General features: G+C 39.4%; 1 protein-coding gene across 1 annotated transcript; it reads left to right on the forward strand.

Annotated features, from left to right (window-relative positions):
* Positions 1–11,154: 11,154 nt before the first annotated feature.
* khdrbs1b (KH domain containing, RNA binding, signal transduction associated 1b) lies at positions 11,155–22,657 on the forward strand. The gene is made up of 11 exons (XM_067411770.1): positions 11,155–11,415; positions 12,890–13,011; positions 14,180–14,296; positions 14,533–14,679; positions 15,170–15,306; positions 15,434–15,644; positions 15,762–15,829; positions 16,059–16,117; positions 16,463–16,652; positions 18,701–18,764; positions 19,123–22,657. The coding sequence occupies exons 1-9, from the start codon at positions 11,322–11,324 to the stop codon at positions 16,567–16,569; spliced, it is 1,062 nt and encodes a 353-aa protein (XP_067267871.1). The 5' UTR covers positions 11,155–11,321; the 3' UTR covers positions 16,570–16,652; positions 18,701–18,764; positions 19,123–22,657.
* The last annotated feature ends 1,374 nt before the right edge of the window (positions 22,658–24,031 follow it).

The raw sequence follows: 24,031 nt of genomic DNA on the forward strand, positions 1-24,031 counted from the left end.
GTTCGGGCAGTGATGGCGCTGCGCCAGGAGGGAAGAGAGGTTGGGCAGGTTGCAGGTTTGTTTTGGACCTTAGCAGAGGGACTGCATTATAATGACGAGGCGCTTAAAGACATTTTTAATGGAGGCCTCGATAACCCGTTACCTCGGTGTGAGATGGAGGGGCTCCAGACCCTGGACTTTTGGGGCTTTATCCACCATCTCTCTCACAGAGGCCGTTCGGCTACTCACCCTCATCCAGAGCCCGCTCCGGCCAGGGAGTCCGCTCCGGCCAGGGAGTCCGCTCCGGCCAGGGAGTCCGCTCCGGCCAGGGAGTCCGCTCCGGCCAGGGAGTCCGCTCCGGCCAGGGAGTCCGCTCCAGCCAGGGAGTCCGCTCCAGCCAGGGAGTCCGCTCCAGCCAGGGAGTCCGCTCCAGCCAGGGAGTCCCTTTTGGGTGAGCCACCGCCTCACCCTCATAAGCGGAGGAGAAGGAGGAAAAGGGCTTCCTCCGTCCTACAAGGCCTGGCGACCACTCTAGTGGTTGTTCGTGGGTTCTCCGAGCGCCTTGCCCTGCCGGCGCCACCGAAGCGCCTTGCCCTGCCGGCGCCACCGAAGCGCCTTGCCCTGCCGGCGCCACCGAAGCGCCTTGCCCTGCCGGCGCCACCGAAGCGCCTTGCCCTGCCGGCGCCACCGGAGCAGCCCGAGCCCGCTGCCGTCATCGAGCTGTCCGTTCTCCCTGATACGGCCACGGAGGTCGTCACCGAGCTGCCCGCTCTCCCTGATACGGCCACGGAGCAACCTTGGTCTGCCCTGCCGCCGCCGCCCAGACCCTCTGCCCTGCCGCCGCCGCCCAGACCCTCTGCCCTGCCGCCGTCATCCAAGCCTTCTGTCTTGCCGCCACTGCCCGGGCCGTCCGAGCCGCTGGAGCCAGTATCCCCCTGGTCAGTTCCTCCGGCACCACCCTGGCAATCAGCCAGGACTCAAGACCCACTGGAACCAGCCTGGTCAGTTCCTCCAGCACCACCCTGGCAATCAGCCAGGACTCCAAGCCTGCCAGCGCCCGCCTGGTCAGTTCCTCCAGCACCGCCCTGGTGTTCAGTGAGGTACCCGGGATCTGGCCCACCATCCCTCCCCCTGATCCTCCTCCGGTCCACCTCCCTCCTGAGTTTTTTGTGTTTTTGTTTGTTGTCTGGTGGAGCGTCTGGTAGCCGCTCCTTTGAGGGGGGGTAATGTCACGATCACCTGTGAGAGTGCCCTTCAGTCTCTAGAGGGCACTCCTTCCCGGACTCTCTGTTTCACCCATTTCATGAACTACATTTCCCATACATACTCCTCGGACTAATCACCATTCGTCATTGCACTCAGCTGTTTGTTATTTTGTCATTAGTGTCTGTGTATTTAATCTGAGTTGTTTCTGTCTGTTCTTGTGGTTCATTGTTGAATGTCACCCTGGAGTCTGTTCCCTGATTTTCATGTTTCCCAGTTTTGGTTTGTAGTTCGTGTTTCTTGTTTTATGTTTGGACTGTTATTTTGGATTATGACCCCTGCCTGTACTCTGGATTACGCCTTATGGAATTGCCCTCAATAAACACCTTTGCTGCACTTGGATCTTCCCTTTGCCTTTACGTTCCGTGACAGAATAAAAGTATTAAAGTATCAAAAAACAGAACCCAAACCTTTGAATGGTAGCAAATTATATTATCAAAAATATATTTATGTAAATATAATTTTAAGCTAGTTTTGTCTAAATAAATACATTTTAATCCATCCATCCATATTGTCCATTAATTCAGATAGCAATTTTAAGTAGAAGAAGCAAGCATATATCAACCTCCAAATGAATATAAAAACAGATAAATGTAAAAAAATATATATATATATATATATATATATATATATATATATATATATATATATATATATATATATATATATATATATATAAAGAAATAATATTCAAATAAATAAAAGAAAAAAAGAAAGAAAAAATATATATGTATATACACATACTATATATTGCCATTTGGGCAATATGGACAATGAATGCGAAGTGACTACATGATTTGATATTCCGCTTTGCTCTTTGCCGTCTTTCAACCCTGCGCTCTAAAAGGTCATTTACACCCTCTATCCTCGGAGTGTTTGTGTCTTTGGCAGGCACCGAGTGTGGGGGTGTGCATATGTGCTCGCGAACACGGTCGGCCTGACATTGAGACGGGACTCGAGGGTGATAACCACACTCAAGGTCTTGCTGTCAAGTGCTGAGGGCTCTTGTTGATTCGTTGACAGGCGATTAGGATCAGACACAGTCTGGCCTGGTACGTGTGGCATAGTTTACTCATGGTACTCTCCTTCCTTTCTGTTCTGGTTAAACTCCACTGTAGGCCGTTGATGATTTACATTAGACTCATATTCAGCCTAGCTTTTGAATTATGCAAATACACACACACCACGGTCCATTGCCTGTTCGCATCTTATCAGCGTCTGCTCTTTGAAAATGCGCAGCGTGTGAGCGGTAATTAGTACCTTTAGCGTTCGAGGTTCCCCCGAGGGAACTGTGCAACTAATGTCACTGACCTTGCAGATACTTAAATGTCTACTTGGTTTCAATACATATAGATCGCCTAAAGTCAGGAGGGAGAAGAGAAATCTGTTTGGATGGGCTAATCTTGATGCACGAGTAATTATAAAGTCTTTTAATGCTCTGGCACACTTCCCAGTGAAGGCCTACAGTGAGTGACATGAATGACAAACACCACATGGAGGCCACCTAAAGGACGGAACAAATTCTGAGTAAGAAGAAAAGGAAATTACTGGCTATTAACCCCAATTAGGTTGGCTGCTCAGAAGTTCATATGAGGCTATGTGGCTTCATAGCTTCTGGAATACGCTGGCTGAATCATGGCTTGAGGTATAAGGCTCGGTTTATGTGTAGAGTGCAAAGTAAAGTTGGCAGTACGCTATTTACTGCAAACCGTGCCTGCGGCTCCCTCAAACGGCTTGTGAACATTGTGTGTTTTGAATGCGTCAGGTGGACCAGCAGTGTAAAAGAGAAAGACAGTGGTTCAGCCACAAGCGTTCACCCAAACTAAAGGCTAAGCCTGTCTGATTCAGTTAGAGTTAGACAGTCAAAGACACTTGAGTAGACTTGAGATAACGTTTCAATCAAGCCAATCAAACAACTTGAAGAATGTTCACACATCATGTCTGTAAAAGTACTTTCAGATAAAGAGGAGGTTAAACAATTAAACCTTCACAGTTAATCATTCAATGTATGAGTCTGCTCATACAAACCAAAGGAGATTAGATAGTTATTATATAGTTATAGAATTACTGACATACGGTAAGAGTATGAAACTAAGTTATATAATAAATTATATGTGTGTATTGCAAAGTATTCTTCACTCGACTCGTTCAACGCATGCATAGTTTTGAGAAATCTCTCGCCACCAGTTACAACCCATGAAAATATCTTTGTATTCTTTCATGCTAGAGTTGTACAAATGAGGGTACTTTCTAAACTCTTCACACAATCTTTCGTCTATGTAGGCCTCCATTGTCGCTGTAGCTTTCATGAGCTCCGGTCTGTTCTGTTTACAGTTTTCCTTTGACTACTTTGTGAATCGACGCCCCCAGGACAAGGTTGCCACCTTGTGGATAAATTAATTATTGCAAAAAAAAATAAAAAAAATAAATAAAAATAAATAAATAAATGAAATGCGTACAAAAATCCGGCGGTGCGCGTACTCTTCTGGTAACGAAATCGCATCACGCGCACTGTATGCTGACCCTTGCGTACGTGTAAAAAGTTCTATACTTTGAGCTTTAAAGGGTTAGTTCACCCAAAAATGAAAATTCTGTCATTTATTACTTACCCTCATGTTGTTTCACACCCGTAAGACCTTCGTTTATCTTCGGAACACAAATTAAGATATCTTAGTTGAAATCCGATTTCTCCGTGAGGCCTCCATTTGGTTGTTAAGTCTGACGTCACACGGCAGCGCTTCCGGGTCCTAACGCTCCATCTCATGCCACAAGAAAACAACAAATGGTGCTAATACACACACAATGTGGTGTAATACTACAAAAATCATAACATTTATCTCAATATCAAAATTCCAGATGGCCAGACAATGATTCATTTTTTATAAATCGTTAAAACATTAATGTCTGTGACGCTGTGAGCACGGAGACTGTTGTGTAGACTGTAAGTATTTAAAATGTTTAACTTTTTAAAATGATTGATGTTTAATATGACTAAATAGCGCTCATTAACAGCCGTCGATGGCATTCTCAAGTGAAATGAGTCGAGGCTTGGACCCGGAAACGGCGTTCCTTACGTCACGACTTAACAAGCGGAAAGTGACGAGAATATTTTTGGAGCGCCAAAAATAACAAAATAACGACTTATTTAGTGATGGCCGATTTCAAAACACTGCTTCATGAAGCATCGGAGCATAAACGAATCAGTGTGTCGAATCATGATTCAGATCGCGTGTCAAACTGCCAAGGGCTGAAATCACGTGACTTTGGCGCTCCGAACAGCAGATTCGACACACTGATTCACATTGCTCCGATCCTTCCTGAAGCAGTGTTTTGAAATTGGCCATCACTAAATAAGTCGTTATTTTGTTATGTTTGGCGCTCCAAAAATATTCTCGTCACTTTATAATATTAATATTGAAACACTGTGCTCACATGAACCGATTTAAATATGTTTTTAGTACCTTTATGGATCTTGAGCGAGGAAATGACATTGTTTCCTGGAGGCCTCACGGAGCCATCGGATTTTAACTAAAATATCTTAATTTGTATTCCGAAGATTAATGAAGGTCTTACGGATGTGGAACTGCATGAGGGTAAGAAATTACTGACAGAATTTTCATTTTTGGGTGAACTAACCCTTTAAGGTCAGTTTGATTTTTTTGAATGAAAATAATACTTTTATTCATCAATGATGCATTAAATTGATAAAAAGTGCCAGTAATGGCATTTATAATGTTACACAAGAATTCTATTTCAATGCTGTTCAAATGTCCTGAAAAAGAGTCCTGAAGAAATGCATCACAGTTTCCACAAAAATATTAAGCAGCACAACTGTTTTCAACATTGATAACAATAAGAAATGTTTCTTGAGCAGCAAATCAGCATATTAGAATGATTTCTGAAGGATCTTGTGACACTGGAGTAAGGCTGGAGTAATGATGCTGAAAATTCAGCCTTTCCATCACAAATGACATTTTAAAATATATTAAAATAGAAAACAATTTTAAATTGTAATATAATATTTCACTATATAATATGTAGGCTTACTGCCTTTTTGATCAAATAAATGCTTTGAATGGTAGAATATATTCTCTCTCTGTAATCGCATTGATGTTGAGACTGTAGCAGTCTAGCAGACCGTCTATTTTTATTATTCTTGCCTTTGTTTTGCATTGCTCAGATATCCTTGAAAGTCCCTCTAACTTGAACAAGGAGTGAACTTGCAAACTATGGTGATTTGAAATCATTATGAGGCTCTCACAGATGCCATTTATCACTACTCTCTATTTGCTCATTATAATTTTATGACACCATCTTTTATAATTTAGTACTCAGCAGCTTTCTTTTCAAAACCAGCCATTTATTTTCCTGAACCTCAGATGATCTGACGCAAGTTCAGCTCAATACTCCCAGTGTTCGTTTAAACTTATGTACTGCAGATACCAAACTGAGAAATCACAAACCATTAGCAAGACATTCTTGCAGTCAGGATCATTATAAGGAAACTGCAAATTCAGACTCTGAACCTGTAGAGTACATCTGTATTTTTTCAGATCTCTCTTTATCATTGCAGGTCTGTTGGTGAAACCAGAGCTCAAATGTGCAGTGGATAAAGACTCCAGACTCACACTAGCACACTATCTATATCGAAACTGATCAAAGAAAGAGCAGGAAAAGCACATTACACATGGCATTTCACTCTCTGCCGGTGCATACGTGTTTGTGCTTGTGTGGAAAGGCTTTGAAAATGTTGTTCGCTTGAAGTGATTATTCCAGCATCATTAGTGTATCTTGTGCTTTTTTGGGTTTCTCAAGAAACAGATCTAGCCTAGGGCCCTTAAGCAGGTTAAAGTGAATCAAACCCTGTGCTGATTAATTATCTGAGCTCCTGTGAAGCTGTGACATGTGGAGAAGTGTGTTACAGGCCCTTTTCAAAGTAGCACTCTGTAGTTATTTCACATCAAACACACCGGAGTGCTAATTTTAACTTATTTTCTTTTTTAAAATAATCCATTATTCAGTTTCCCTTTGGGTCAAACTGATTGCATGGTTTGAAGTTATTTTTAAATCTTCATTTTTACTTCAACAAACCCTTGAGAAGCTTTCTCAGTTTTATGCACACATCTGTCTTTCATATATTAAGAAATGCATTCTGGGAGAGAAAAAAGGGATACAGAGAGAGATTAACATGATGAATGACCTTCATCTGGGATGTCAGGTCATTGGGAGAAATAAGTGCAACAATTCCTCACCGAGATCTGCCCTTTAAATTGGCTTGAAATGGCTATTCATCGGCTTCACAATGTGAAGTCAGAGCCTGATGTGCAGCTCTAACATCAGTGCTTCCAGGAAAACAATACCACAGCAGTTAATAAAACCATGGGAGCTTTTCTCATACTGCTTGATATACTAGATATGCTACAGTACTGTCATTAATGAATAACTACACAGGAATAAATGAGTAACACAATAGTAACTAACCAGCATTGGGGGTAGCATTACAAGTAATGAGAGTTACATAATCAGATTACTTTTTTCAAGTAACTAAAGTAACACATTACTTTTAAATTTACAACAAAATCTATGAGTTACGTAAAAAAAAAAAAAAAAAAAAGTAACACAAGTTACTTTGTTTTCCCATTATTGGCTGACATGTTGAGAAAAATCGCGTTGTAAGATGCAGTATTGGGGGTAACGCATTACAAGTAGCTTGAGTTATGTAATCAGATTACTTTGTCAAGTAACTAGTAAAGTAATGCATTACTTTTTCAATTTACAACAAAATACCTAAGTGGCTTAGAATATGTAATGCAAGTTAGTTTTTCACATTTATTCACTGACAGCTCTCCTGTCCCCATGTTGAGAGAAATAAAGTGTTGTGTGCGCTGTGTGAACCTGATGGTTATAGTAGTTTTAGACTAAATGTGACACAATGCATAAAAACAGTGAAATGAAATCTCATTTTTAATTCAGAATGGCAGCACAGCTGAAAGGTTAGAGCTGTGCCCTCTACAGTACAGGTGTAAATATACATTTCCTTCAGCCTGAGGCTTATTCATTTCACTTTTGGTGTGAAAGGGCCTTAAAGGTACCATCAAACGTTTTTTTATAAGATGTAATATAAGTCTAAGGTTTCCCCTGAATGTGTCTGTGAAGTTTCAGCTCCAAATACCCCATATATATTTTTTTAATTAATTTTTTTAACTGCCTATTTTGGGGCATCATTAAATATGAGCCGATTTATATGCTGTGCGGCCCCTTAAAAACTCGTGCTCTCTGCCCACGGAGCTAGCGATTGCCTTAAACAGTGCCTAAACAAAGTTTACACAGCTAATATAACCCTCAAATGGATCTTTACAAAGTGTTCGTCATGCATGCAGCATGCATGCGTAACTCACTGTATGTCATTTCCATGTACTGAACTCTTGTTATTCAACTATGCCAAGGTAAATTAAATTTTTCATTCGAGTGCACCTTTAACATTGGCCAAAAATAGAACTTTCTTTGTTGTTTTTAAAAAACAAGCAAGCCCAGCCTACAGGGCCGGAGTGGGACTCATTTTCAGCCCTGGAGTTTCATGCCTTAAACCGGCCCACTTTAATTCAAGACTGACTATATTAAAATAATGTAATTAAAACCTCAGTATATAAGTCTGCAATAGTGCACTGTACTCTACAACCTTGTAATTAATTGTATTTTTCAAAAATTGTATTTCAGCATTTTTGTATTTTGTATTTCAGCATTTTTGCATTTTTTCAGCATAATTGTATTTTTCTTTAAATACCCCCCCCCCCCAAAAAAAAAATAAAAATAAAAATTATAGTACAAAAAATGCTAAAATTTGATATAGAGTCATTTTTATTGTTATGATTTTATAATGTGAACCACTGATTAATTCTCCAGCCATCTAGTGGCTGTACTTAAAAAAATCATGTTATTTTTTTTTTTTTTTTAAGTGTTTGCTTTCCAGTAGATGGCAGCAATCATCCACTAAACCCAGGCACATTTTTCATGTCTATCACTATGAATGAAAATAAGAAATGTAGATCTTTTTTTTTTTTTTTTTTTTTTTTTTACAGTGGATTAAATTTTTTTGCTATTTTATATTAATGTATATACTTAAATTATTACAAATTGAGGCAAAAAAAAAAAAAAAAACAAACAAACAAAAAAACAAACAAACAAAAAAACATAAATCCACCAAAACTGCACAACTTTACAGTAAAATATTAAAGTGAGCTTTATAACATTTGTTTATAAGAAGTTACATTATGTTACAAGATCACATTTTACTGTCTGGTTATGTAAGCTAGTTGTACAGAAAAATTAATATTGTTGCCCAATGTGTAATCACATAGCAAAAAGTAAATGCTTTAAAGTAAAAGTAAAAAGTTAAGTAAAAAGTTTAAGGGAGTAACGCAATATTGTTACTTTTAAAAGTATCTTTCCTCAACACTGCTATCAATTATCATGCAACTCTGATTAGCGAACGTATAGTTCATTATTTGCTAATCAATAACTACTAATTTTTTTCAAACCCTCTTAGAAAACTAAGAAATTGTATTCCCTTATTTATATATTTACATTTTACATTACTAGGGAGTTGTCATGCTTTTCACTCTAAAACTGCTCAAAATAAATTAATTCCTTCTGAAGGATTTGACAATATTGAGTCATTACTAGTGGTGCAGATTAAGTAACAAACTGAAATGAGATAATTAATCAAACACAGATGAAACAAACAAACTCTTAATGACAGTGACCATGGAAACAAAGGAGTGGCAGGAAACTGAACAAAGAACATATCAAACACAAGCAAAAAACAAACTGAAAATGTGACATTTGTATTATGTTACTCATTTTTTCTTCCTGTGTAGTAATGAAAAACATATTCTAAAGTGTTACCACCGTATGTGCGATTAAAAGGTGTGTTCTCCTACAGATTTCAGTAACTAAAATTAAAACTGGTTTTTGAAAGTTAACATAATTGATGTGTCATTTGTCAGTTATCAGTAGAGCAGAAGAGATTTGTTAAATGTGTTGCTACACTAGCTTGTAAAAAAAAAAAAAAAGTGTTTGCCTCCGGTCACAGGATGTTTTGTCACGTTTCCTGCTAACAGGTGCTGAGAAGGTGATATTTTTTTTTTTTAAGGGAACAAGATGCTGAAACATGATTATAAAACAACTCACTTGATTTTCTTCAAAAGCTTTTTAAATAAAAAGATGTGACAGAAACATCAGGGAAATAAACATATTAAATAAATCTACTCAGTGGGTCATTTTGTCCTGCATGGGCCCTGTGAATTTAAATGGTGACTCTGGAAAAGACAGAGAAGGAGAGTGATAAAGCAGCTCAAAAAAGAGAGAAATATATGCTAGCCAAGCCAAGCTCAAAGGCCACAGCAGTCAGCAGCCACTTCTTTATGAGTTTGAATAGTCTGACATGCACAAACAGAGTGTGTTAACCTTGAGCGAGGCTGAGGGGAAAAGGGGAGCGGAGGGTGATGGTAGTGGTGCTAAAGGCCTAAGCAGGTGTGACAGTTCTGAAAGCTTTCACTGGACAAAAAGGCTTCACTGGCCTCCTAGCAATGCTGAGCCACGGCTGACCTCACTGCTCACCAGCACGGGCAGAGAGAGGCTGTGTTTACAGTAGAGGAGAAAGGCACAAGCGATGAAGGAAAACAAGCACATTCGAGTTTAAACGAAGGATGCCTAGAAAATAATAATAGTATAATAGCATGAATTCAAAATTCAATATACACTGCCCTCCAAAGGTTTGGAAACACCCCTGGCAAAGTGTGGTTTTGGTCGATATCATTTTTTGGTGCAAATACATTACAGTAACTTGACATTATCATTGAAGACCAGCAATAATAATTTTCATTTTGATTACATAATAATGACAATATATACAAGTCAAAGTCAGACATGTCCCTTTGCCAGCTGTGATGCCTGGTTACTGGTTTAAACTTGGCCCAGGTTTGTAAAAGATTTTTGGGTCAGCACACCTTAATAGCTTCAACAATTGATTGCCAATTAAGTTTAGAATACAATGAACCAATTAGAACCCAGTTCAGGTCCGATAGCTGCTAATGGTGGATATTTTGATGAATCGAAAAAGTAGTTTTTTTTCTATATATAAACTGTTTATATAATAAAATATGTTTTCGTAGTTTGTGTTGTCCCTTATCAGTGCAAAATTATCACAAATTAAAAAGGATTCATGCCAATATTGTCCAAAACCCCACTTTTCTAGGGCGTTTCCAAACTTTTGGAGGGCAGTGTACTGTGCCAAGATTGTCTTGTAACTGTAATGAATAAATAAGCATGTAAACCTTACTATATTATAATAAGCTAGTTAAATGGATAAACACACTGGTCATGTTTACAATTTTGCCATATCAATTATGTCCAAATCATCACCAACCCCTGAATGGAATTCATTTTTATCCAGAGGGGGGCAGCAAACATTACATTATGTGGTTCGCGCTATTCCTTCATAATTTACCACTTAGGTGAGCCCAGAAGCTCATAAAAACCTTTGTGGATGTCTCCAAAAACCAGACAGCATATTAATTCATGCATAAATCTTACATTTAATGGAAGAACACAGATCATTTTTGTATGACCAGTCCAGCACTAATATGTGTGTGTGTGATTATAATGTATAATAATGTAACTTACTTATGTAATTTTATATATTTTATATTATTATTATTGTTGTCTGGGTATTTGTGTGAATTAATGAATAGGACAGACAGCCTCTCCCCAAAGCAAATTCAATTTTGAACAGACAATCTAAAAACTTTCACATCAAAGTGGGCGGTCCCATAGGTCTAGTTTTCGTGACGTAATTTCCGCTCGCTCAAGTCATTTGAGCTCGTCTCAAGCTTTTGTTCATCTGTTTCCAACCGCACGCCGGAGAACAGGAGCCATTGCGACTCGCCACAGTTACAGCGCGGTCTTCAGCAGCAGTAGTCGCGCGTGTGTTCGTATTACCTCTTGCAGGAAGTGGATACTGAAATAGTTTCACTGTCGGACGTTTGGTGTATAAATCTTCATTAACTTACAAACTCAACATGGAGAACGAGAACAAATACCTCCCGCAGCTGCTGGCGGAACGAGACAGTCTGGACGCGTCGTTCACGCACGCCATGAAACTTATATCAGCAGGTAAAAGCCGTTTGTGAAAACGAAGGAGGGATACATGAACACCTAACCGGGTGACTTTTCGGGATGTAGATAAATAGCAGTTTTATTTGGAGGGAAACGGTGGGAATCGACAGTTGTCGCTCGTGGGACAGAGGGCGACCGTTACAAAGTCTCCTTTCAGCGCGCTAGGGGGTTCGTGTACTTGGCTCGAGCTAGGCACGTGCTGTCGAAGCCATTTTCGGTGTGTAGTTAATGGTTTTCCGGAAAGGCAAACTCATCTTTTCGTGGATGGTATCGGTTCTTTGCATCCTTCTCCATTGTGTTCGATCGAAATCTGTAATGCTGTTGAGTTTTACCCCCCGTCATCCCTCGGGCAGCAGTCCCATTTCTGAGTCTCGAGGACAGTGCGAGCCGCGTGCTGGATTGGGGTTAACCGAAAGTGTGAACTTTCAAATTAACGTTACGTATTTTACACAACTTTACGATAGCTAATTAGATTTAAGTATTGTTAAAACTGATGTTTATTTAATTAACAGTGTAAAATTAAATAGTCGCAATACACTTAAAAAAAAAAAAATCTATCGCCCTTTTGTTTGTAAGGAGGGCTCTGTATCTGAGGGGTCAACGTGGCGTTTCATTGTACGCGTCGAGTCCCAGCCTAACGTTACATGCACTTATCGTGTTTGTCTTGGCTGAAAGATCTGGAAAGCTTTAGATGAAATCGTCCAAGTCCGATCCTATTAAATTGAAGACGGCTGAAAATCTTAAGTTTGAGATTTGTCGTAGTAATAAAAACCATGTTCCGGACCATATGTGACACTAGTGTGGGAAGTGTTGCATCTGGAGACGAAGTGTTTTTTTTTGGTGTAGGAAATGTCTTTTCCTGGCCTCGTTTCACCACGTCTTATATCATCAGTCTAGTGGGAGTTTAACTATCTTGTGTTATATATCAGCAAATAGGTTCCATAAGTTACATTTGCAGAGGCGTGTTAAACGTTCAGTGTTTAGCATCAGGCTTGCGTTGAAAATAATTCCCCTAGTGAAGTTGAGTCTATTGATGGATGGTTTTCCCTCCCAGTGTCTTGAGGCAAGCACTTTTCTTTGCAACCTGAAGCAAACACTTAACTCTCAGGCTTGCCATTTGAAGTTAAAATGACCTGGAAATGGAAATATTTCAGGCCTGTAAACTTGTAATCATTATCCAGCATGTCATGTTATGCAGGGAAAAATAATATATTTGTATGATAAGTGAATATGATCCCTGTTGAGTATGATGCATTTAATTGGGGTTTTGATCTAAAAGGGCAAAACTGCTTTTTGCTGATTTTAACTCTGCAATAAGTTCCTGACCCTGTTGTCTAATGTGGAAGAAATGTGTGCAAATGTTTCTAGTGGAATCGGTTTATTTTAGTTGGTTTAACCATGATTGGTAAAATAGTGTCTTTTTACATTTAAACATTCAAATCTTGTGCCTAATGTTTCTTGTGCTTTTCAGAAATCGAAAGGGTACAGAAAGGGGAGACCGAAAAAGATACAGAAAGCTACCTGGACCTCTTTACAACAAAAAACATCAAACTGAAGGAAAGGGTTCTCATACCAGTCAAGCAGTACCCTAAAGTGAGTGTCATTGTGGTATTTAGGAATACGCATGTTGTGCCAGATTACTCGATTACATGTGCACTGCTTCAGATCTGGTGTTGAAGGAATGTGTAACACCTGAGTAATCGGAAGCAGAGGTCACCTGAGGATTCCTGAGGTATTCAAAGCAATTTGTACAAATATAAAGACATAGTAAAGTAGAACTTGTTTATTCAGAACAAGATTTTAATTAGTTTTGAAAAGCTCTATTAGAGAGTGAAATGGTACGTCTGCAATCCCCAGGAATGCATTTTGACAAATTTGAAAACCTTTGATTGCCAAAACCTGTGAAAGACCTGTAATTTCTCATGAAGAGGATTAAGATATTTTTGAAATTCATGTTTCTTTGTGCACGTCCCATGATAGCTTACCTGCCAGAGGCGATCAGACCGTTTGATTGAGTCCTCTGCTGTTTTAGAGAGTGGCAGTGTTTTTCTTTGACCTTCCGTGTTTAATGTTTGCTTGCCAGATCAGTTGAGACTAGCTGAATTTAGTTTTTTTTTTTTTTTTTGCTCCACCTCAGAATTCAATCTTCTGCTCCTTTTTTCTTTTTCTTTTTTTTCTCTCCCTTAAGTATTTTGGATATCAGATTATGCGAATTATGCGTGACTGATTATGCTGCTCAGTTCCAATCGAAAAGGCGGCTTCTTTTTAGAACGGCTTATTTTAGTCTTTTGCTGAGATTTGATTGAAAAATGGATCGTCCTGTGGATGTATATCTTCCGAATTGACATTTAGTGGACACTTTCTGTTAGATCTTTGCTTTTGACTCACACCTGTCAATCTTACTGCTATTACCATGAATTTAAACTTTTTTTCCTTTCGTTTGGTTGAGTGGCACTTGTTGTTTTTTGTGCACAAAACGGATGTTTTCTGCTGTATCTTGAGTGTTTCCCTCCCATTTTAGCTGAGTGTCCTCATGCGTGTGTTCTCAGACCGCCTAATGTTACTCCTCGCTTTGGTGTCGAGGAGAGCACTACTCCAGCCTTTGATCTGTTTGCATTCCATTTAATCTTGTCCTGTTCAGGAAGATCAAAACTATTGAGTTTTCAGTCCTTGAAAACAAGTTCAGTCAGGCTAAGTGAAGAGCTGTAGATTTCTTCAAACGCTGTGGGTTTAATATTTAATTTTCTGTTGCTTTGTGCAGTTTAACTTTGTTGGAAAGATCCTTGGACCACAGGGGAACACCATCAAGAGATTGCAGGAAGAGACGGGCGCCAAGATCTCTGTGTTGGGGAAAGGATCCATGAGGGACAAAACCAAGGTAAAGCGCTATTGAGGTTATTTTTTAAAAGTATGAATGATTGCTGCCAGAACAGCTTTTACCAGGGCACCTCACTTTGTGCTGTATATCTAAGGTAGCTCTAAACTTGAGAAATAAAAGGATGGTTCCAGGCTATTTGATGCATCACGTTTTGGTTGTCATGCTGTGTGTGAATGAAGGTTAAATGACAAATAAGGGTAAACTGGATCTGCTGAACTTACTTTTGTGTTCTTCAGGAGGATGGCTTGAGGAAAAGTGGAGAGCCGAAGTATGCACACCTGTCAATGGAACTTCATGTGTTCATTGAGGTGTTTGCTCCTGTTCCTGAGGCATATGTGCGCATGGCTCATGCCATGGAGGAGATCAAAAAGTTCTTGTTCCCTGTAAGTACTTTGGATTCAAGAGACTGCTCAGAGATCATGTTTTGCAATGAAGTGCTAATATTGTTTTGTCTAGGCTTTCTCTGTTTATAGTACTGTGATTTATGAATTCCAAATGGGCCATTGTTTAAGTCCAAACCGTTTGTGGTGTTGGATTGTAACTTGCTTTGCTCGTGGCGGCAGGATAATATTTAATCTGATAAAACGGTTGTTTTCGAGCTCATTCCTGTAGCTGGACTGAGTGACTGAAAGGTTTTGGTAAACCTTTTTGAACTACTTTAACTTTTGTGCCCTGTTCTAATGGCCTCATGTGAGCTTTGCAAGTCTGGGTTTATCAGAGCCTCATGCTGGCTCTTCATTGTTAAGAGTTGTCCAATTCTAAGCATCAGATTTTGTAGAAGCCGCTATTTGGATTTCTTATGTTCCGTGAGACTGGGATGTGAAAAGTGTGTGTAGTAGTGCTATGTTAGTGAGCTGTGTGCCTGTCTCGCAGGACATGATGGATGACATTTGCCAGGAGCAGTTCATGGAGATGAAGTATCTAAATGGGGGTCAGGAACATGGGGCCAGAGGCCGAGGAGGGCCACCCATCAGAGGCCGTGGAGGTCTTCCTCCTCCTGGGGCACCCAGGTAACCTGCACCCATTTAATATTTATTATGACTGTTGGTTTAAGCTGCTGAGCCTGATTTTTAATGCAGTGAGAACTTTCTCATAGATTTAGGGGAGTAGAGGATTAACGCTCTTTACCTTTTGCAGGGGTCGTGGTATGCCCCCACGTGGAGGTGGCCGTGGCGGACCCCCTCGAGGTGGAGCCACAAGGGGAGCTCCTGCAGGTAGAGGTGGACCATCAGCCCAGCAGCCCAGAGGAGCAGCTTCCAACCGTGCCCGTCCACCCGCTTCTGCGTCTCAGCGGATGCCCCCTCCACCACCCCCGCACCCTCCGGCCCAAGAGTCATACGAAGACTATGTATGTATCTTTATTATATCTTCTGAATTTGCTTTGAAGATGAGTGCACTAGTGTCTTCAAAGTTTATGCTGCTGTGAATTGATTGTATTTTTTTTTTTTTTTTAATATTTCCTCAGTCTTATGATGAGAGCTACACAGAGCCAGGCTATGAATCCTACGAGAGCTACTACAGTCAGCCACAAGCGTAAGTTGATTGTACATATAATATTATTACTGTTGGTTTGGGACTTAAAGTCCAAGTTTTCGCAAAAAGATCAACTTAGCTTATAATTATTGTGCTTTATGGAGGCTTTTTGGAAACATCCCAGTGTCTTAAAAGCACAATGTGCTTGGCTTAATATGGTACTTTAGGAAATTCAGGCCAGTTTCTCTTGTGTGACAATTAGTTTGAACAGTGTTTGTCCTTTTTCCAGAGAACCAGAATACTATGACTATGGACACGGAGAGACACAGGAGGGGTATGAAAACTACGGTAAGATTTTTGCCTTTGAATTTAAGTAATTTTGTGAAGTGTTTTTCTGTGCGGTCAAGCGCAACCCCTCATTTGCTTTTGCTAATGGTTTCAAACATGTATTGTAATTATTTAAAGGGTGAGTTATTTTATATCTGTTGCAACTGGTAATGCTAGTGTAGCAGAATGGGTACATTTATTTCTGGACAATTCCTGTAAATTTGAGTTTAAAACCATCTCAACTTTATTTTTTTGGTCAGTAATGTTTTTAAGGTGGGGCTTAGTGAAAGGTCAGTTATTTAAACGTCTCAGTGAGCTATTGTTTGCTAGCTTTATCTTACCTACTTGCACTGTTTGCTCCCGTAGCTCAAGATGACTGGAACGGGACACAGCGCGCAGCTGCTGGTGGAAAAGCTCCCACTCAGAGACAGACTAAGCCTGGGTTCAGGGAACACCCATATGGACGATACTAAGTCTGACTAGCGGAACGTCACCCAACGCGTCGCCATGACAACTGTCTCCCATGGCAGCTCACACTTTAAGCTACCCGACAAAAGTAATTGTCCGTTTTTTTTTTTTTCTCTCGTTTTTTTTTTTTTCTTTCTCGTTTTGTGTTTTGTACTCCGGACTTTTTTTAAAAACTTGAAAGAGCGGCATTTGAATGCCTCAAGAATCGATATAACTTTTTAGAAGGGATTAGAGTTTAAACATGGCTGTTTTTTTTTTTTTGGTTTTGTTTTTGCAAATATCTCTTCCTCTGCTCATACCTACCCTTGCTTTTTTTGCATTTGTCGATGGTAAAATTTTGTCCAATGATTGGAAAAAGTATTTAGTTGAAAGGTAAACCCTAACAACTGTATAGCCACATTTTGTGTCTCAGGACGCCACTTTAATTTGTGTTACCTTAAAAGTTCTGCTGAGGTGCAGTTGCAGATTCCCATGTAGGCTACATTTCAAAATTCTGTTTAATACTAGCATATCAAATAGACCCTAAACTTAATGTCTGTTTTGTAATAAGGAATTTAAATTACTGAAAGTAAAAATGTCTTTAATGGTATTTCCAACAGCCATTGATTATTCCTCATTTGATTTAAATAGTCTTAAAAGCTGTAAATGTAGATTTAGGCCTCAATATTTTTCCTTGTGTCTTTTAGAGTTTTGAAATATAGCCCAATTAGACACTGTTGAGATGGAATGTCCTCAAATCCTTAATTTGTTCAAATAAGATGTTACCCTTAAACTGTTCTGTAGAATAACCCATGTTTGGCTACTTATGTTTAAAAGGAAAAAAAAAATAATAAAAAAAATCAAAAGTCAGATTATCATGGATGCCACCATGCTATATAAACTGCATGCACAAACTGCTTTAAAAAAGGATTTGGACAACAATCTCCACAAGGGTCATCTCTTTCTTATGTAAAGGGATACTGCAGCTAAAGCCGACTATTGTACATAATTTAAAAAAGGAAAAAGAAAAAACAACAACCTACATCCAAACTGTACTTTACTGCCATTTAGTATTTGTATCCTCTCCATAAAATGCAGAATGACATGTGTAAGCTTGCCTAAATAGGTAACTAAATCTGTCCAAAACATGTTTTGCAGCAGTTGTCAATAAAGCATAGATTGTTTTTTATGAAACTTTAACCTGGTTTATTTTTCTTTGTCTTCATAAAATCTGAAATGGCCTTTTAAATAACCCATAATCTTCGGTTCCAACCATTCTTCCTCTTCAAAAACAGATTTTAAATTTAAAACAATGCATGTAGTCTGAAGACATAAACTACACTAAAGGAGTCTGTTTAAAGTGTTTGATTTGACAATTAAAAGCACACCTTTAATGTTTCTCTCTCTTTTTATACTTAAAAAGGACCCTAGAGGTAAGACCTGTGCTCTTTAAAATAACCTGGATAGCTTCCTAATGTCTATAGAGAGAACTAAAGCATTCGATGCTTGGGTATGTATTAAACTTTTCTTGAATGACATTTTATTTTTGGTCTCTCAGAATGGGAAATGTATTACAGCCTGAAATAATTTGAATTTAAAAGTTAAGCTTGCAGGGGCCATATTTGTCAAGTCTGATGCAAAGACACGTTGGCTGCTTTTAGTAAAGAGGGCAGGAGAGGACTGTTAAACTTTTAAGTGCAGCATTGTAAAGGTAACCCTAACCCTAAATTTGTGAGTAGTGTTACATTTATTTACTTAAAACTATTTGGTGACGGCGTGCAATGATTTAAAATATTCAGTCGTTTAAAAAATATAAAAGTAAAGTTGAAAAAAATATACAAATACGCAGTAATAGATTTTGCTTATAATAATATTTGTGTACTAACATTCTAGAGCAGAATTGTAATGCAACTCATGCTAAAAGTGCTCAGTATCACATCTAGATCCATCTATGTTTGTAATGCTGCTCCTGTTTTTTTCTTTCTTTTGCGATTTAATTGTTTAACGTATTGAAAAACTCAGTGTCCTACATGAAAATGTTACCTGGGAAAGCTTGAGTTGCATGACTCAACCTTGGCAGACTGCATGAGCTTCAATACAATATAGTTAATCATAGCAATGTTTGGTTGTTGCTCATAGTGTTTTCTCTTCCCTCAGGTTGTGATGCCTGGAAATTCCTGGAAATGGAATGTTGAAACAAGAATGTCAGACCTCTCCTAAGGTCAGTTATCCTTTCCACCGAAACTGCAAATATGCATTGGTGCTCATCCATTAAAATGGAGTTACGCTACTTTTAATTGTTGTTCTCTGTAGTTTTAGTCCATTTCAGTTCTGATGAGTCAAAGCTTTCCAAATCTGCATGTTCTGCAAGAAGCTCTAAATGATACAATGTTGCACTGCCCTAATGGGCTTGCTTCCGGTTTCCACTATATACTCAGCTCAGTAATTACTGGTAGCTTCAGTGGCCTAATATGATGGATTAATTCATAATGCAAGATGATTCAGATGTTTGTCTCAGAGTTGTGTGTGTGCTCCTCCCTTTTGGTTGCTTTGCTGATTTACTTGTAATTCTCCTACAGGCAAAGACAAGTGTTTGTTTGCAGTATAAGAGCAATCTTACCTTTTGAACACCAGCAGTCTTTATGGAACCATGGACAGTCTGACTGGACAACTTCTGAACGGGTTGGAATGGCAGAAATCGATGGTCCTGTCAGCTAAAGTTAAACCAGCAACCTCTTAATGGGTTGAAGTGGAAAAGTCTTGAGTTCTGGTGCTGTGTATATCTGCTCTCCAGTGGTTATGCGAAGTCATTTCTCTGTACTGCAAAGTTTCTCTTTACTGTTCACCTCAAGTGCTTTCTAAGCACACTTAACTTTAAATGTTCATCTTTAAATTGACCTCTTCTGCTCATGTTGGCCAAGAAATCATTTTAACAAGCTTGAAAAATTCTGTCCGGGCTCTCTAGACATCTACCTTGCACAATACTCCAGTGCTTTATTCTGCAAGACAAGCATGTCTTCCCCAGTTCCTCGCTCAGAGGAACGTACATGCTAATTTAGAGCTGTCCAGCCCCTATCTCTTAGCACAGACTTTGTCCTTTAATTGCCATGGTAATTTTTGTCTTGCTCTTGAGTAGATATGTTTGAATGGGTTTAAGCTGCCGGAACCGCCTTGCAGTTTGTGTGAATCTCAATTGAATTTTCCATCTGTTCGCAACTGTTGATCTAAATCATGCTAACATTGTTACTTTCTGAATAATGGTCTTTCTTGCCCTAATAAGGGCTTTTTACACTTGCAATGGTTAACCCTGGGTCACTCTAAACCCCTGGTAAAAGAAATCTTGGGTTATCTTTATTCATGTTTCACACTGCTCATACCATACCCGGGCTTAACTGTTAATCCTGGGAATTCATAAGCTGTCCTTTCACACTGCACGTTCCTAAACCCTGGGATAAAGTCATTATCTGCATATTTGCGTTGTTCGTGCCTCTGACTGGACAAACGCAGCACGTGACCTGTCTACATAAAGGCTCTAGCATTGCGTGTCCTCATTATACATTGCTGACTGTAATGTCAAGTTGTGTCCATCCCCCCCGAGTGAACTTTTTGAACTACGGTCTCTTCACTCCAGTTGTCAATTTTCCTTCGCCATTTGCCATTTTTCCTATCATACTCAGTAACCACTATTTATACATGCGTATAGTTTCTGTGACTGCCCGAACCATGTGAATATAAGGCACGTGATTGGTTGTTGGCTGCTAAACATGTAGTTGTAACATTCTGACACTATCGTTTCACACTGTACAAGTTTGGCACCATAATGCTCCAGAGCAGGGTTTCATAACCCCAGGTAAAATGCGGTTGCATCTAAATTTAAGCCCTATACGGACGGGATTAGTTTTACATGGGGAAGCGGAGTAATGTAATTTTACCTCAGGATGTCTGTAATATTAATGGCCAATTCGCACGGGGTAAGACCTCTCAGTAAAACAAGCAGAAGTGGGAGGGGTAACACGATTTACGCACCGCCGTCACCTCCCTGTCATGTGGGTATACCTTGCTTCCTGATACCATATGTGCAAACACATATAATCTAAATTTATAAACTATATATAACGGTTAGGTCTGGTCAAATGATTTATTAAATACTTATTGGATTATGATGGTAAGAGGCACTTAGCTAAAGCTAAAACTAATTTAGTGCCTTTGACAAGTGCTTTCAATCTTCTTTTTGCTCTGAATGGTATATGGAAAATGCTTGAGGTTTGTCACAGACTTGTCCCACCACCTACAACACAACTGAATGTTTTTTCAAGTGCTTCCATGCTTGAAAAATGCACAGAAATCTACTTTTAAACAGGAAATGACTGCAATTTACCGTACATATTAACAGCGGGTCTATTCGAACGGGATTTGTATTACCTGAGGTAATTTTTCCGGACCTTTTTACAGAAGGTAAAAGTCACTGTAATCTTTACTGACATTGTCCGTAATGATTACAGAGTTGGCACATTTGGACAGGGCTAAAATCACTGGTAATAATTACTTTACCCCCACCTCCCCATGTAAAACTAATCCCGTCCGAATAGGGCTTTAGTGTGAAACTCTCCTTTACCCGGGGTTAAAAGCTGTTTAGAACGATGATAACCCAGGGTTAAGCACAGTGTGAAAAGCTCTATAGAGAGCTTTCCATAAATTCAGCTTTTTCTAATCCTTGCTGTGCAGAGTCTGAATTTGGCACTGCATGGCTTTTGTGCATGTGCATGTTTTGCTGTCTGTGTGTATCTCCGTAGCTTCCATCTTTTGCTAATTTTTTTTCCCGCTCAGCACACGTACGATTTGAGCCCGTCATTCTGACCAATTACCACCGATGACAGTGTGTTCGTCCCCCGCGGAGCCGCCACTGGTTGCCGACTGGCTAACAGGACTAATGCCTTATTGCATTAGAGACAAATCTGTCCTCAGCACAGATTTTAATAAGCATCAGCCACTGCTCAAGTGCTGTCGAACAATGGGTAGAAGGTTGACTGTTGTGTATGCGAGCTTCACTTTAATGAGAAATTGCAAAAGCAGATAATGGAAATATTTATTTTCCGGACAGATGCTAGGGGGTAAAGAGAACTCAAAGTCTCAAGGAGGAGGAAATGTTCAAGCCCACTGTGTGCACTAAATGGGTCTTTGTTTACACAGTCATATCTGTTTGAGTCGGACATACGTGGTCTACAGCTGCTGGGGAAATGCCTCTGGGGTAATGTGCAAGGCATGTGTGGTGGTCTGAAACCGGGGATTGTGGTTTGGCAGCTCTTTTCTTCTAACACATTGTGCATTCTGAAAACAGGAAGCATGGCTTTACGAATGCAAATGAAACACTCAAACCAATGTCTGTCTGTCTTCCTGCATGGATATTTTGCTAGTTTCGCACCTAACCAGTATACACTCTCAAGGGAGTCAGGGTTTTGAGCGCACGGGGAGGAGTTGTGATGGTTTCTGGCTCATGTCCTGGAGAACTGTGGCTGCTGGCCACCTCTTTCAGTGTGAAATGCTGGTAATAACTTAGCCTCCTAAAGGCCTCTCTCAGTGTGCTGTGATGAAAATGAATTGAATCCATCCATGTGGAATCTGGCTTGAGTAATCCGTAGCCCTCCAGGACAAAGAGTTGGATACCTCTACCTTGGCTGTCGCTGAAGTAACATTCCATTGCATGTTTTCCAACATCCACATAAGCAGACACACCTAAAACAATGTCAGGAAACCATGGGAATTGCTTGGGATTAGTGTTGAAACACAAGTGCCAGGAGTCTGTGTTCTTTTGTTTTCTTAAGGAGATTGATGAGCCTGTATTTCAATGCAGCTAAACTGGATTTGAGCTTATTCAAGTCCTCGTCTTTCAGCATTGATGTTGTCCTTATCTCAGTAGAAGCGAACTAAAGCCTTTGGGGCCGGAGTCACCTTTCGGTGACTTAGGGGAGCGGACAGAATTTTTCTTGACCTTTTTGAAAGTTATTCAAACTTGTTTGGAAGTTGGTACATCCAAGATCACTCGTACACAGCCTGCAAATTAGTACGTATGACTACAAAGAGAATACCTAATGACTTGGCATATGTTTTTACCTATTTTGTAATGTCAAAAATAAAAAATTGAATTCTAGACCTGGCTCTTGTGTCTCTTTTCAAAGCGTATGCCTTCATGTCTCTGAATAAATGGACTCAAATGTTAGTGTTCAACATTAATTTAAAGTTTAGTTGCCTTTGGTGATAATGGGAAAGGTTTTTGTCCATATGTAGTTTACTACATTGTGCGACTTTTGGTGATATTAAATCGTTGATTAATAAAAATGACAGTGCATTGCTTTTTCATCATTTGAGCTAGTGCTCTGCACAATTACTCTCTGTATCAAACAATTATGTAATTTGTCAAGCCATTTAGCTTTTAAATGTTTATTTTTGGGTATCAGTGGCTTTTTTTTTCTTTTTCTTGAACCCTGAAACCTAGTTCTTTGAGGTCTTCAACATTGCTCTTGGAGACTCACTGACATACAGAATTTAGCTCCAACTCTAAACAAACACACATAAACCAGATAATCAAGGTCAAGTGTGTGGAAGCATGTTGGAAATAAACTTTTCAGGAGCAGGGCTTGAAGGCCTATTCTATAGTGGCAATTAAGTGAGTGTAAATCAGTTGTACACATCATTAAAGTGCATTATGGGATTGAATGAGTGCACTCAATGTGGACACAGTTTCAGACATCACTACAAAAGTCGGTCTCCTCAAACAGTGCACTATCAGGCTTCACAAGTGTATTGGAAAGTTGATGACTAATTTCCATTCTTGGAAAATGAGAGAAAATGAAATGTCCTGGAAATATTTTTTTTTAATTGTGTGTATTTGCTATGTTATGTTCAGGGATGCTGAGTTTTGACATGAGAGAAGTATTTTGATTTTTTTTTTTTTTTTTTTTGGTCTTGTGTAGTTCCTTACAGCAGTTAGTTTATTAACTGCTCAAATGTCAACTGGTAAACAGCTGCCTAACCTTGTTAACACTAATTCAGTAACTTGCCAACTAAATTTTGATATGGTATAAGACATGTCAGCACAGCAACCTAAAGTGACACAGCCTGTTTTGAGTTCTGATTGTTGGAAAAAATGAACCAGTACTACCGATACTGAAGAAAATTGATACCACATTTTCTGCAGTACTGGTACTACAGAGTACCGGGTCAATCTGGTATACCCACTGATAGGTGGCTGCTTTCAGATGTTCCCCTTCATATTTGTGTGAGCACTATGTGAAGAGTGTCAAATGTTTCTGTTTTAAAATGTTTTGCAGCATTGAGCATTATAGCCATTGTTGAACACCTGAATGCAATGGCCAATCGAGGTGTTTAAGTTGTACAGAATTTACCAAATAGCGTTAAATTTTTTTCCCCATCTCATTGGCCCATTGAGTTCTGCACACTCTTGAGTCCTTTCATTATAACAAAGTGTAA

The sequence above is a fragment of the Chanodichthys erythropterus genome, chromosome 15 (genome assembly GCF_024489055.1).
Source record: "Chanodichthys erythropterus isolate Z2021 chromosome 15, ASM2448905v1, whole genome shotgun sequence".
In the NCBI taxonomy this organism is placed as follows: Eukaryota; Metazoa; Chordata; class Actinopteri; order Cypriniformes; family Xenocyprididae; genus Chanodichthys; species Chanodichthys erythropterus.

Coding starts and splice junctions, on each gene's coding strand:
- khdrbs1b (XM_067411770.1), top strand. CDS start 11,322: ATGGAGAACGAGAACAAATACCTCCCGCAGCTGCTGGCGGAACGAGAC. Junction 15,307..15,433: donor CCTCCTCCTGGGGCACCCAG/GTAACCTGCACC, acceptor TACCTTTTGCAG/GGGTCGTGGTATGCCCCCAC. Junction 15,830..16,058: donor TACTACAGTCAGCCACAAGC/GTAAGTTGATTG, acceptor TCCTTTTTCCAG/AGAACCAGAATACTATGACT.